This window comes from Chamaea fasciata, unplaced genomic scaffold, assembly GCF_029207755.1.
Source record: "Chamaea fasciata isolate MVZ Bird 193981 ecotype frontalis unplaced genomic scaffold, bChaFas1.0.hap1 SCAF_6, whole genome shotgun sequence".
In the NCBI taxonomy this organism is placed as follows: domain Eukaryota; kingdom Metazoa; phylum Chordata; class Aves; order Passeriformes; family Sylviidae; genus Chamaea; species Chamaea fasciata.
Genome location: NW_027094091.1, coordinates 55,627,653 through 55,638,384, shown reverse-complemented (window position 1 = coordinate 55,638,384; position 10,732 = coordinate 55,627,653). Strand labels below are relative to the sequence as shown.

Here is a 10,732-nt window from a genome sequence, read left to right as displayed (position 1 = left end):
GATGGAAAGGAGGGAGCTCTCGTGTTATCTTGGGGATTGTTGTGCCAGGATCATGAAGTTTTCAAAGCTGAGGCTTGAGTTTAGGGGCAGGAAAGAGCAGAGGGAAGATGAAGTGACTGAACCCTGCTGGGAATGGATGGTAACTCCTTCCACTATCTTGATAACCTGCTTTGGACTGCTGGCCTCCCTGTGCTCACTGGGGAACTGTGTTTAAAATGTTCTGATCTCCAGTGCTCCTTTCCCTTCATTTCTGATCAGTCTTTGATTCTTCTGCTAATCTCTTTGTGTGGAGTTGTTTGTTTTAATAGATTTGTCAGTCTTCATATTGCCTGATTTTGAGATAAATAGACTATAGGTGCTCTTTGTGCATCAGGCTAGAAGATTGTATCCTAAAATAGGGAAATTCTAGGAAAAAAAAGGCACTGAGGTGTCCTGTGTCTTCTCAAAAAATCTGGTGAGAGTCAAGCAGATTCTTTTGTACATGTGTGTAGCCTGATAGGTAGCATGCCACAGCTGTGGCTGTTATCTCTGTTACCTCTGCTGTCCTTCTCAGCTCTGTAAACTCTGTTGGTCCTTCTATAGCTCCCTTGTTCAGTGACCAACCTTCTATAAAAGTTGTGATTACGGAGCTGCTTTGGCTTGATTCAGGACCAAGCCTTTTAACTCTTCTTTGTTTTCTCTCTCCTCCTGGTCTGTTAGAGTGGAGATGGCTGGGAGGGCTTTTGCCACTGGGTGGTGAAAGAGCTCAGTGTCCTTCAGAGGTTTGAGTTGGCATCCCCTGGTTCAAACACAGGTTAGTTACAGAACTCCAAATAATGCCTTAACAGGTCAGCGTGCTTCTGGGGCTCACTAGAGAGCAAGACCAGCTTCACAAAGCTCCTCATTGGTAGTGATGACATATCCACAGACACAAGACCCACACCCAACCATGGTTTTCATTTGGGGCAGAGGAAGCACCACCTTACACAGCAATCTTCTTGGGTCTGTAGGATGCAGTTGACTACTGATGAATATGCAATAAGTAAAGAAGCTCCACTTCTTAGTCTGGCCAAAGACCTTTCCTGTTGGCACAAAAGCTGGGAGGAGCTGATGCCTGTCAGCTGAGCCTGAGTGAGCCCCTGGCTCTTAGGATACCCATTGTGACTAAAGGATAACATAGGAAAACCTGGAATTGCTGCATTTTTCAGCTATAGATCAGTTCCCAACATCTGCCTTTGGTGTGCAGTGCTGCCCGTGGCTTCTCTGTGATGGGAGGGTTACTCGAGCTCCTTTTTGAGAAGCCTGTAATCACCCTGTATTAGGAGGCTGCTGATCATCTCTTTAAGAAGAAAAAATTCTGCAGTGGATTTTCCTGCAGTGGCAGCACAGGGTTTTGTCACCAACAATATAGAAGAGAAGCTTTGTTTTCTGGAAGTGGCTACTCTTGGAGACGAGAGCCAGAAGAGTTGCAGCTGAGAGCCGCCTGCTGCTGGGGTCATTCCACTTGGTAAGAAGGAAAAGGGCTTAGGCTGTGGAGGGGGTGTCTGAAGTTGAGTCTTGTGCTATAATTCTACTTTTGGGGATCCTGGTTTTCTTCTAACAAATCTGAATAGGCTCTTTCTCCTTTTTTTTTTAATTGTAATTATATAAAACTTACCCTACGTAAATACCTGTAAATCTCAACTGCTGCAAAAATCAAAGGAAATGCATGGAAATGGCTTTTCAGCTGTGAGAGCTTTTTGACTTTCTCCATGGTTGCCATGACACCTCCTAGTATCTCCTAGGATGGCCCATGCTTTTAATCAGGTGAAGGTCCTGGGGATGTTGGGGGAGCTCTGGGGGGCCGTGGGGTGAGGCTGCGTGTTTTGGGAGCAGGCTTCTCCTTGGCACAGCCTTTCCAGATGTGCAAGTGTTGCACACAGATGGCAGTGGGTTTTTTCCTGGGGGTCTTGTAGCATGTTGCCAGAAACTGGAAGCAGGATGCTACAAGAAGCAAGAGCTCTGCTGGGGATTTCTCACCCTCTGTCAGGCTCTGGAGGAGCAGAGTAGCCAACACATCCCATCTGGTAAGAGAAACTAAGAAATTACAGAAATTGCCTCTTTTTTGTTTCCTTCCCGGCTGTCTGCCCTTGTCCTCCAGTCAAAGCAGTGCTCACCGCCTGGGTTGTTCCAGGGGTGCAGTGGTGTTGCTTCTGTCCCAGAGACCTCTGTGATTTGTGTCCTTTCCCTCAATTTGGTGGTCTCTAGGAAAGCGCTGCCGTTTCGTGTAAAACATTACACAGAGCCAAGTATCTGCTGCTTTGTTCTCCTGTGGCCCAGCAGAATTCCTGGAGCTGTGGCTGCCTGAGGACTTCACCTCCAAGCACTTAAAAAAACCAAATTGCTTTGGGAGTAATGGTACTGAAGTATCTCCTTACATGCTGCCTGTTCCCTCACTTCCACTGCACTGCTGTGTGCCAAGAGCATCCAGGCGAGGAAAGCAGGCGTAGGAGCAGCTTCATCTGCGAGTGGAAATGGGCTTCACCTGCAGTGAACTTGTTCCTTTTGCTTCCTGTCATGGAAACATGAGAACTGTATTTTTGGACAAAGAATTTCTAAGCAGTCTTATAAGGGATTTTTTGGGTTTTTTTGAAGGAAAAAAAAAAGGTGCAAGATTAAGTGCATGTTTACTTGCCCCAGATCAAAGGTTTTGAACACTAAGATCACTCTTCTCTTGAATGGACCCTCCTCTGTCTTTGGGCAGTGGAACTTCCTGCCCTTTTCCTCTTTACCATTTTACTGTAACTCTCTTTTTTTCCCCAGGAGAAATATATATACAACAATTATAAGCAATTAATTGTTCAAGCCATAAAACCGTGAGTGTGGGAAGACCTGCTTTACAAGTTTTAACATTTGTATGTAAAATGATGTTTGTATGAAATATTTTCATGGTAGAATGAATATTTAAACAAAAAAGTTTCGGTAAGATTTAAACCAGATTTAAAGGGACGTCTTTTTGTAAGATGCAAGTGTAATTGAATACCAGTAAGTAGATTTGATTATTTTTTTTTAAAGGGGAGATGCAACAAATGATCCTTACAATTGCAAATGGTTGTTTCTGCTCTTTGGGGAAGTATTTATGCAGCATTACATGCAGCCGCCATAAATAATTGCAATAGCAAGGCTAGTCACATTTTCAAGACGTACCTCTCAGCTTGTCTCCTCATGATACCGTACAAACAACCCATCCCTCCTTTCTGTAGATCCCCTTCTAGAAAACTTTTCCTACCGCAGCTGTAACAAATTTAACTCTGAGCTAAGAACCAGACTAAAATTGTGTATTACTTAACAGTTTCTGCTGGGCCTTCTGCTGTTTTAATACTCTTTAGCCCATGATTAGTGGGTGTCTCTGTTCTGAAGAACTAAGTGCTAAAGAATAATCTTTGGGGTAAGCTTATACATGTGTTAACAGTTAACCCCGGAGTATTTAACTTGTGTACAGTACTTGATAGGTGTTTTATGACATTTGTACTCGAACTATGAGCCTTACTGAACATCTGTAAGTTTATTCATGACTTTTAAAAAATGGATAACTCTAAGAAAGATGTTTACATGAATGATGATTGCCCTTCCTTTGATGTTATGAATGAAGTTTTTATAGTGTGTTTGGGCGTATGTGCAAGGAAGCAAGAAAAGTGTTTCTGGGGAAAAACAGACTTGACAAATATTTGTAATAAGTGAATTTTAAAGATTGCTTTAATTGCGCTATGAAGGCAATGCAAAAATAAAATATTCAACAGAAACCTGTTGTTTGTGTCACAGTTTTGGGCATGCTCTGACCTCTCCCCCTTCCTTGTGTCCTGTGTGACCACAGTTTTTGCTGATGCACAGGAGCAGGATTTTATGCACTTAACACACGTCTAGTTGTGTAAATAGTGAATGAACGCCTGACACCACTTGTTGTTTTTTTCTGGCACCTCTGCTGCTTTTACTTCTCTTTTTCAGTGCACATAACATGGACTTCAGTTGTATCGTGGTATGGAAGAACACCCTGCCCAAAGTGTCATTAACTCTTCTTTTGAGGTGTGGTATATTTTCCTCTGAGGCAGTGGGAAGGTGCAGCAGGGTGCTTTCCAGCCAGGTAACCTCTTCCTCTGTCTCCTAATTCCATGTACACATCCTGCTGGGTGAGGAAGGGGGCTGCACTTTGTATTCCTGCCCTGCCTTCCCCTCCTCTGTGATCCCAGTTGCTGGGATAACAGCCTCTCCTGCCTGTGCTGGGTGTGGGTGTGCACAGACTGTGCCCTCTCTGCTAGGCTGCAGAAGTGACATTGCTGCTGGAACCTTCACAGTCATAACAGTGATGGGTGCTTGGTGTGTGTTTGCAGATGTGTGGAAGATGACACTGGGATTGTGGATGGTGCCATGTGCTGGCTTCACCCAGCCTGGCCATGTTCCAGTCCTGCCATGGTGTAATAACCCAGAGCACTGTGGAGGTGCAGTGGACTTATGTCAAGAAATTATCCCTGACCTGTGAGCTGATTTCTTAAAAATGTTTCAGGGATAGGTAGGTTTTAATGGTGTGCTTGCCAGGATTTGGATGGAGGTGCTTGGGGGGATGTTAGAATCACAGAATTGTTGAATCATCGAGGTCGGAAGAGACATTGAAGGTCAACCAGTCCAACCATCCACCTCCCACTACCACTGTAACCCCTAAACCACATTACCCAGATGCCTCTTGAACACCTCCAGGGATCAGGAAAAACTATTCCCAAACTGCCTCCCTGGAAAACCTATTCCCAACACCTGACTGCCCTAACAGTGAAAATTTTTCTAGTATCTAATCTGAATCTCCCCCGTCTCAGTTTAGGGCCATTTTCTCTGGTCCTCTCACTCCAGACACGGCAGGGAAGAGTGATCCCCACCTTATCAGGGCCTCCCTTGAGGGAGTTGTAGAGTGATGATGCTCTCCCTGAACCTACTCCCGAGACTGAACAACCCCAGCTCCCTCCAACATAAGATGTGTTTTTGACACCTTTCATGAGCCTTGTTGCCCTTCTCTGGACATGATCCAGCACCTCAAAATCCTTTTTAAAGTGGACGGTCCAGACTGAGCACAGCACTTGAGGTGTGGCCTCAGCAGTGCCAGGTTAGGGGGTCGATCAGTTCCCTAGTCCTGCTGCCTGCCCTATCCTAGACACAGGCTAGGATGCCCTTGCCCACCTTAGCTGCCTGGGCACATGCTGGCTTATGCTGTATCAAGGGCACTCCCAAGCTCTTTTCTGTCGAACTGCACAGGTTCTTTTGCTCTTTCCAACAGAGAGTTGGTTCGCCGATGTGCCAGGGGAACCTTTGCCCGTCAATCTGAAGAAACTGATCCCACAAGTCATTAACAGCATTGTAGAGAGTTTCATGGGATCTTACAATCACAGTATGGTTTAGATCGGAGGAGATCTTAAGAGATCATCTGGTCCCTCACCACGGGCGGGAACACTTTCCACTAGACCCGGTTACTCAAAACCCCATCCAGCCCGGCCTTGAACACTTTCAGGCATGTGGCACCCAACAAGACCTCCGAGCAACCTGTGCCGCTTTCCCCAGCTCACAGTATCGCACACGTGTGTCGTGTGAAGCTGCTCCCACAGCTGCAGCGGCGGAGGAAAGAGAAGAAAGGCTCAACTGCTGCGGAGAAGGGCTGGGCGGAGTGCCCGGTTCCGGCAGCCCGAGGGTGCCCGGGGCGGGGCGGCCGCTCCCGGCTGCAGGTGAGGCGGGAGGGGCCGGGCGGAGCAGCCGCGTTCCTGCCCGGGTCCCGGCACGGCTCAGGGTCTCCCGGCCTCGCCGGCTTCTTTTGGCGCAGGCTCGGAGCTCCTTTCCCCGGAGGCGGTGCAGGAGCTCTCCCGCCGCTGGCCGGGACGGTGCCGCTGCAGGTGAGGGCGCAGCGGGCGTGGCGCTTCCAGCGGGAGCGGAGCGGAACAAGGGGACAAGGGAGGAGGACACGGGAGACGGAGCCGGAGCCGCCCCTGCAGAGGGCGTGCGCTGACCGGCAGCGCCCACGGGCAGTGTCCGGGGCTCGGTGCTGGCTGGCCGGAGAGGTGCGGAGCTTAACTTCCAAATGGGAGAGATCCTGAGCACCCCCTGTGCCTCGGGGCAGCAGAAACCCCGACGGGAGAAGCTCAGCGGAGGGCTCTGAGGTGAGGATCGCGCATTCCGCTCCGGAAACGTCGGGAATGGTGTCCCGGTCACCTGCTACGGAGCAGCCCTAGGGATTTCCCAAAAGGCCGCTTTGCCTTCGGACACTGAGGAGTGAGCGCTGTGCTCCTGGTGCCGGTCCTGCGCTCCAGCCGATGCCCGTGCTGATGATCCTGTCCCTTCTCTCTCTCTCCTGCCTAGGAAGAGACGTTCTCGCGACCCTGGAAGGCCCCGGTGCAGCTCGCCAGTCTCCGCGTTCAGGGGTTTATGTGGGAATCAGAGTGGAATGGATCGGTATCGATATTTCGTCTTTAACCAGAGGCACATGGTCGTGCTGGGGATGTTCCAGATAGTCTTCAGCACCATCTGTGTCACCAGTGGGTTCATAGATGGCGTTTTCAGAACAGAGTCTCAGCTGGGCAAAACCAGAGCTCCAATTTGGGCTGGCATGGTAAATTTGTACTGTATTTTCTGTGCTTTGTTTTGCGGTGGTTTTTTTTCCTCACTGTCACCTACTAATACTCATGTTGGGGGTGGGAGGGAAGCCAGGATTTCTTGCCAGATCTTCTCTTGTTTTATGCTTTGAACTCAGTTAATAACTCATCATATAGGCAGAAGAATGCAAGCAGACTTTCCTCTGAAGGAACTAAATTAAATACATTTCTGCTGGATTATGTAGAAAATGGGGCATAGTGACAATTGAGAGGTGGTTTGTTTTTTTTTTTGCAGAAGTATACTTACCACAGAGAGGCCAGCAAAGATTAGAAGGGGAACACCCCATCCTCTGTTCAGATAGGTGAACATCTGGGTGATGATCTCTGTCCCAACAGCACAGTGCCCCTAACTTTGGTACTGCAGTGAGGAGTGAGCAGGAGGTGTCCCTGCTCCCTGATTTACCCTGCTGAGCCATGCTGCAAGGAAATTGCACTGAAGAGTGCTCTCCAGTGCAGAGACGGCCTGTCTCCTTTCATGAGTATCTTTCTTTCCTCTGCACATGTATATGGACTGGGGAAAGCAATGTGCACTTTTAACACCTTAAATCAGACTTATTCAATCGGTTTCATTATTTTGCCTGACCCATAAAGCTCTGGTCAGCAATAGCAAGGTGGGCAAGGTACATGTCACCTATGTCCTGCCCCCCAAGAAATGCTACAGAGGAAAGCAGAAGAAATGAGCAATTCTTTTCCTACTTCTGATGCAGCAGTTACTCTGATCCAAGCCTTGAAAACACAGGCTCTTCATCACTCTGCAGCAGTTTATCTTCCAAATCTGATACCGGTCTCCCAAGTTGCCAATGCCCTTTGTGCTCTGCAGGTGATGGGAGTCCCAGGCGTCCTGGCTTTGTTCTCCTCGCAGAGGAAGAATCCAATTCTTGTAAGCTGGAGGGGCAGATGGGTGTTTGTGTGTGTGGGGCAGGGGCAAAATGTTGGGGCAATCAAAAACAGTTTGAGGAGGGAAGGACCTGACTGGTCCTCCTGCAGAATTAAAGTGTATTTCTTTGAGTTATTGTCACAAAAGCTGCTGTGTTCACAAGCAAGAGGAGGATGCAGTGTTACCTTGCTTTCTGCTGCAGCAGACAGGCACTGGGCATAATAAAAAGCAAAAATCTGTAAAAACACTTAATTTCAATGCTTTTCTTTTGGTGGTGCTTCATGTTGTTAAGCACTGTGTACACTAACATGTGAAATGAGTTAAGAGGTTTGCATTTCCGAGGCAGGTTTCTCCAGCCGTGTAAACTCCAAGGGAGGATATTGTATGTAAATAAGAGATCTCTAAGATAAAGTCTTAATTAAGATTAATATTCAGGACTCAGCTGTAGCTCAGAAACTCAATATTATGAAAACCTCTGCTTCTCTGTGTTTGGCTCCTAAGTGACTGTTGCTACTGGGGGCATTGTGGTGTTACGGTAGGTCAAAGGCTACCTGTAATGCTTGTATTTGCCAAAGGACAGCTTTAATTCCTGCTCCCCTTCTTTCTCTCAGTAAAGTTCTCTGTCTGTCTAGGTGAATGTACTGATAGCTGCTTCCATAATCTCTTGTGTTGCCATCCTCGTGGTAATAGCTTACAGCTCCTTCACACTGAACTATGGTGAAGAGGAGGAGCTGAGTTCTGCCCCAGTCCATGTTATCCATACTGTAAGTATTGATATCATGACTATTACTGGGGAACACGACACCCTGAATCTGCAGACAGTGCCAGATGTGGCTTACAAACAGAACCAGACTTTTAGGAGGGGTGACACTAGGTCAGGCTGGCTGCTTTTGCTTCTTAGTGGAAAGGAGTGGTGTGGGCTGAGCCATGAGAAAATACTGGTGCTGCTCAGGGAAAGGTGCTTAGAGTATCCCTGGTCTGGTTTGAGGCAGTGGGAGGCAAGGCTCAAACCTTTCCAGCCAGCACCTCAGGTGATAAAGTTAGAGCACTTACAGGTCAGCTGGTTAAACCTGGTGTTATTTCAAGTGTATCTTCCACAGTAGAACTGAGGAGAAGGAATGAAGCCCTTTTGTATCTCCAATCTACAAGCAATTGCTTGCTGTGGGGGTGAGGGCATTCCAGATGGATGAAGCTGATCATTAGCTTATTGCAGGACAAATCAAAATGTCAGGCTGCTATAAGGTGCAGTGCTGCAAGACGATGTTTCTCATATTCAGTGTGAAGAAGAGCAGCCAGTCCTTGGGTTTTTACTCATTGTCAAAGCCATTTCCAAACCCAATGCCATTGCATAGTATCTCATCTTTAATCAGCAGCCTTATTTCACTGCTTGCTCTGTTTGAGGTTCATACTTGGTTTGTTTTTCAGAACACAGAAAAGCCTTAAATAACACTGACTATGACTCAGTCTCGTCTCAGGCCATCACAGCATTCTTGCAGTCATTAGATAATTTTTCGGTGGAGAGTGTCACTTGTTGAATAGTGTCTTTTTGACTGTGGCTTTCCCATCTCCTTTTCTGTTTGCAGAGGTTCATACTCAGTGGAGTTGTCAGGGGTGCTAACATAGCCATGCTGGCTGCATCCATCTGCAGTGCCTTTTTTGTGCTGGCCATGGCTTACTTGGGATGCAGGAGCCTTCCACGCTGCTCCTGCTATGACAGTGTAACTGGGATGGTGAGTGACAAGACCAGGGAACAAATTTCTCTACTGCGTGTGGGAGGGGAAGAAATGGGGGTCAAGGTGTGTTTTTCTCCTATAAACCTAGTCTCAGCTCCTAGCTCAGTCACGCAAGGCTAATTCTAAGAAATTAAGTGAGATGTTAGAAGGGTTTTATATTTCTTATATCTTTTCCTTTTATTATCCCCTTCCTATTTACAGTGTCATGTAAGATCTAATATAAATTATCTCTATTTTCCAAACCATTTGTGCTGAAGTTACTGTGGCCCCTTTTCCCATAAATTCCTGCTGTCCTCAAAAACTGTTCCTCTCATCTTTAAGCCAACAGTTGCTTCTGGTGCAGCATTACAAAGACTTACTGGTACTTACACACTGGAACTTCAAATTCAGTAATAAAAATACCTCCTGTGCTGTGGGTGAAGTGTAGGGGTGCTGACATATGTAATTTACTCTCATGCATAAGGACTCTGCCTCAAGTGATGGGGCACAGGGCACCTCTGCTAAGTGAGCTCAGTAAATAAATAAATACCAACTCCTCTAGTGGAGTGATTCTGATGCTGTGCTATTAAACATGTCCATCCAACCATTTGGTTTGGTGAGGAATTGAAGGGTGCAGGCCACAAGACAGCTCTTCCTGACTAAAGACACCCAGTGGGTAATGTGAGGCTGCTTTAAACTTTCAAACTAAAACTTGTTAGGAGGAATGGACTGCACAGACTTTTAAAACAAGTTCAGGTGTATCTTCTTGAACAAATTTCCAGGTGAGGTATTTGATGGTGCTGGTTTTTTTCACAGGAATGGTTGCAACCTAGTGAGGACCAAAATCAGGCTGTGGAAATGGTTTGTGCTGTACAAAGTGAGTAACTCTTTTGCCTCCACATATCTGGATGTTCACCAGGGCTGAGAAAGGAACATTCTGAACAAGGTTTACATCCCAGGCCAAGATCCTGATAACCAAAAGGAACTCAGGATTTTGTGCAAATGTCTGTACTGTATTTAATGGTTTTCTTTTCTCACACAGGCCCTGGGGGGAGAATTTGTAACTTCACAGATCGGTTTCCAGCCCAGGATGGAGATGCAGAAGAAGACACATCCAAACCTCCACCATATATCAGAATGACTTGAAAAAGTGGCAGAACATTTTGTTCAAACGTGGCAAGAGAGATGCAAGGAGTTCTTAACCTTTAAAGATGGTTATGCACTTTTCCTTGGCTATTTGAAAAACACAAACAGACATAGCAAATGCTGAATGCCCAGCACTGAGCAGAGATCACAGCGCAGAGGGAAAGATCTGCTGGTGATTTTGAACTTTCAGACTTTATATAGTGAAAATACCTCATTGCCTCTGGAAAGGGAGAGCTTTTTTTCCTCCAGCTTTTGTAGTTAAATTGCGTCTTATTTCACTGGAATTCATCATGTAATTTGTGCAGCAGTGCTAGCCTTAGGAATTTAAATATTAAACACAATTCCTTTTTTTCCAA

General features: G+C 46.6%; 1 protein-coding gene across 2 annotated transcripts; it reads left to right on the top strand.

Annotated features, from left to right (window-relative positions):
* The first annotated feature begins 5,651 nt into the window (after positions 1-5,651).
* LOC136290680 (uncharacterized) lies at positions 5,652-10,732 on the top strand. Of its 2 annotated transcripts, XM_066185012.1 has the most exons (8): positions 5,652-5,720; positions 5,816-5,885; positions 6,349-6,598; positions 7,462-7,521; positions 8,151-8,282; positions 9,102-9,248; positions 10,047-10,107; positions 10,273-10,732. In XM_066185012.1, exons 3-8 carry the CDS (start codon positions 6,434-6,436, stop codon positions 10,374-10,376), a joined length of 669 nt encoding a protein of 222 aa, XP_066041109.1. In that variant the 5' UTR covers positions 5,652-5,720; positions 5,816-5,885; positions 6,349-6,433; the 3' UTR covers positions 10,377-10,732. The 2 variants fall into 2 exon arrangements, with proteins under 2 accessions (XP_066041109.1, XP_066041110.1); XM_066185013.1 differs by lacking the exons at positions 5,652-5,720; positions 5,816-5,885 and adding an exon at positions 5,933-6,149.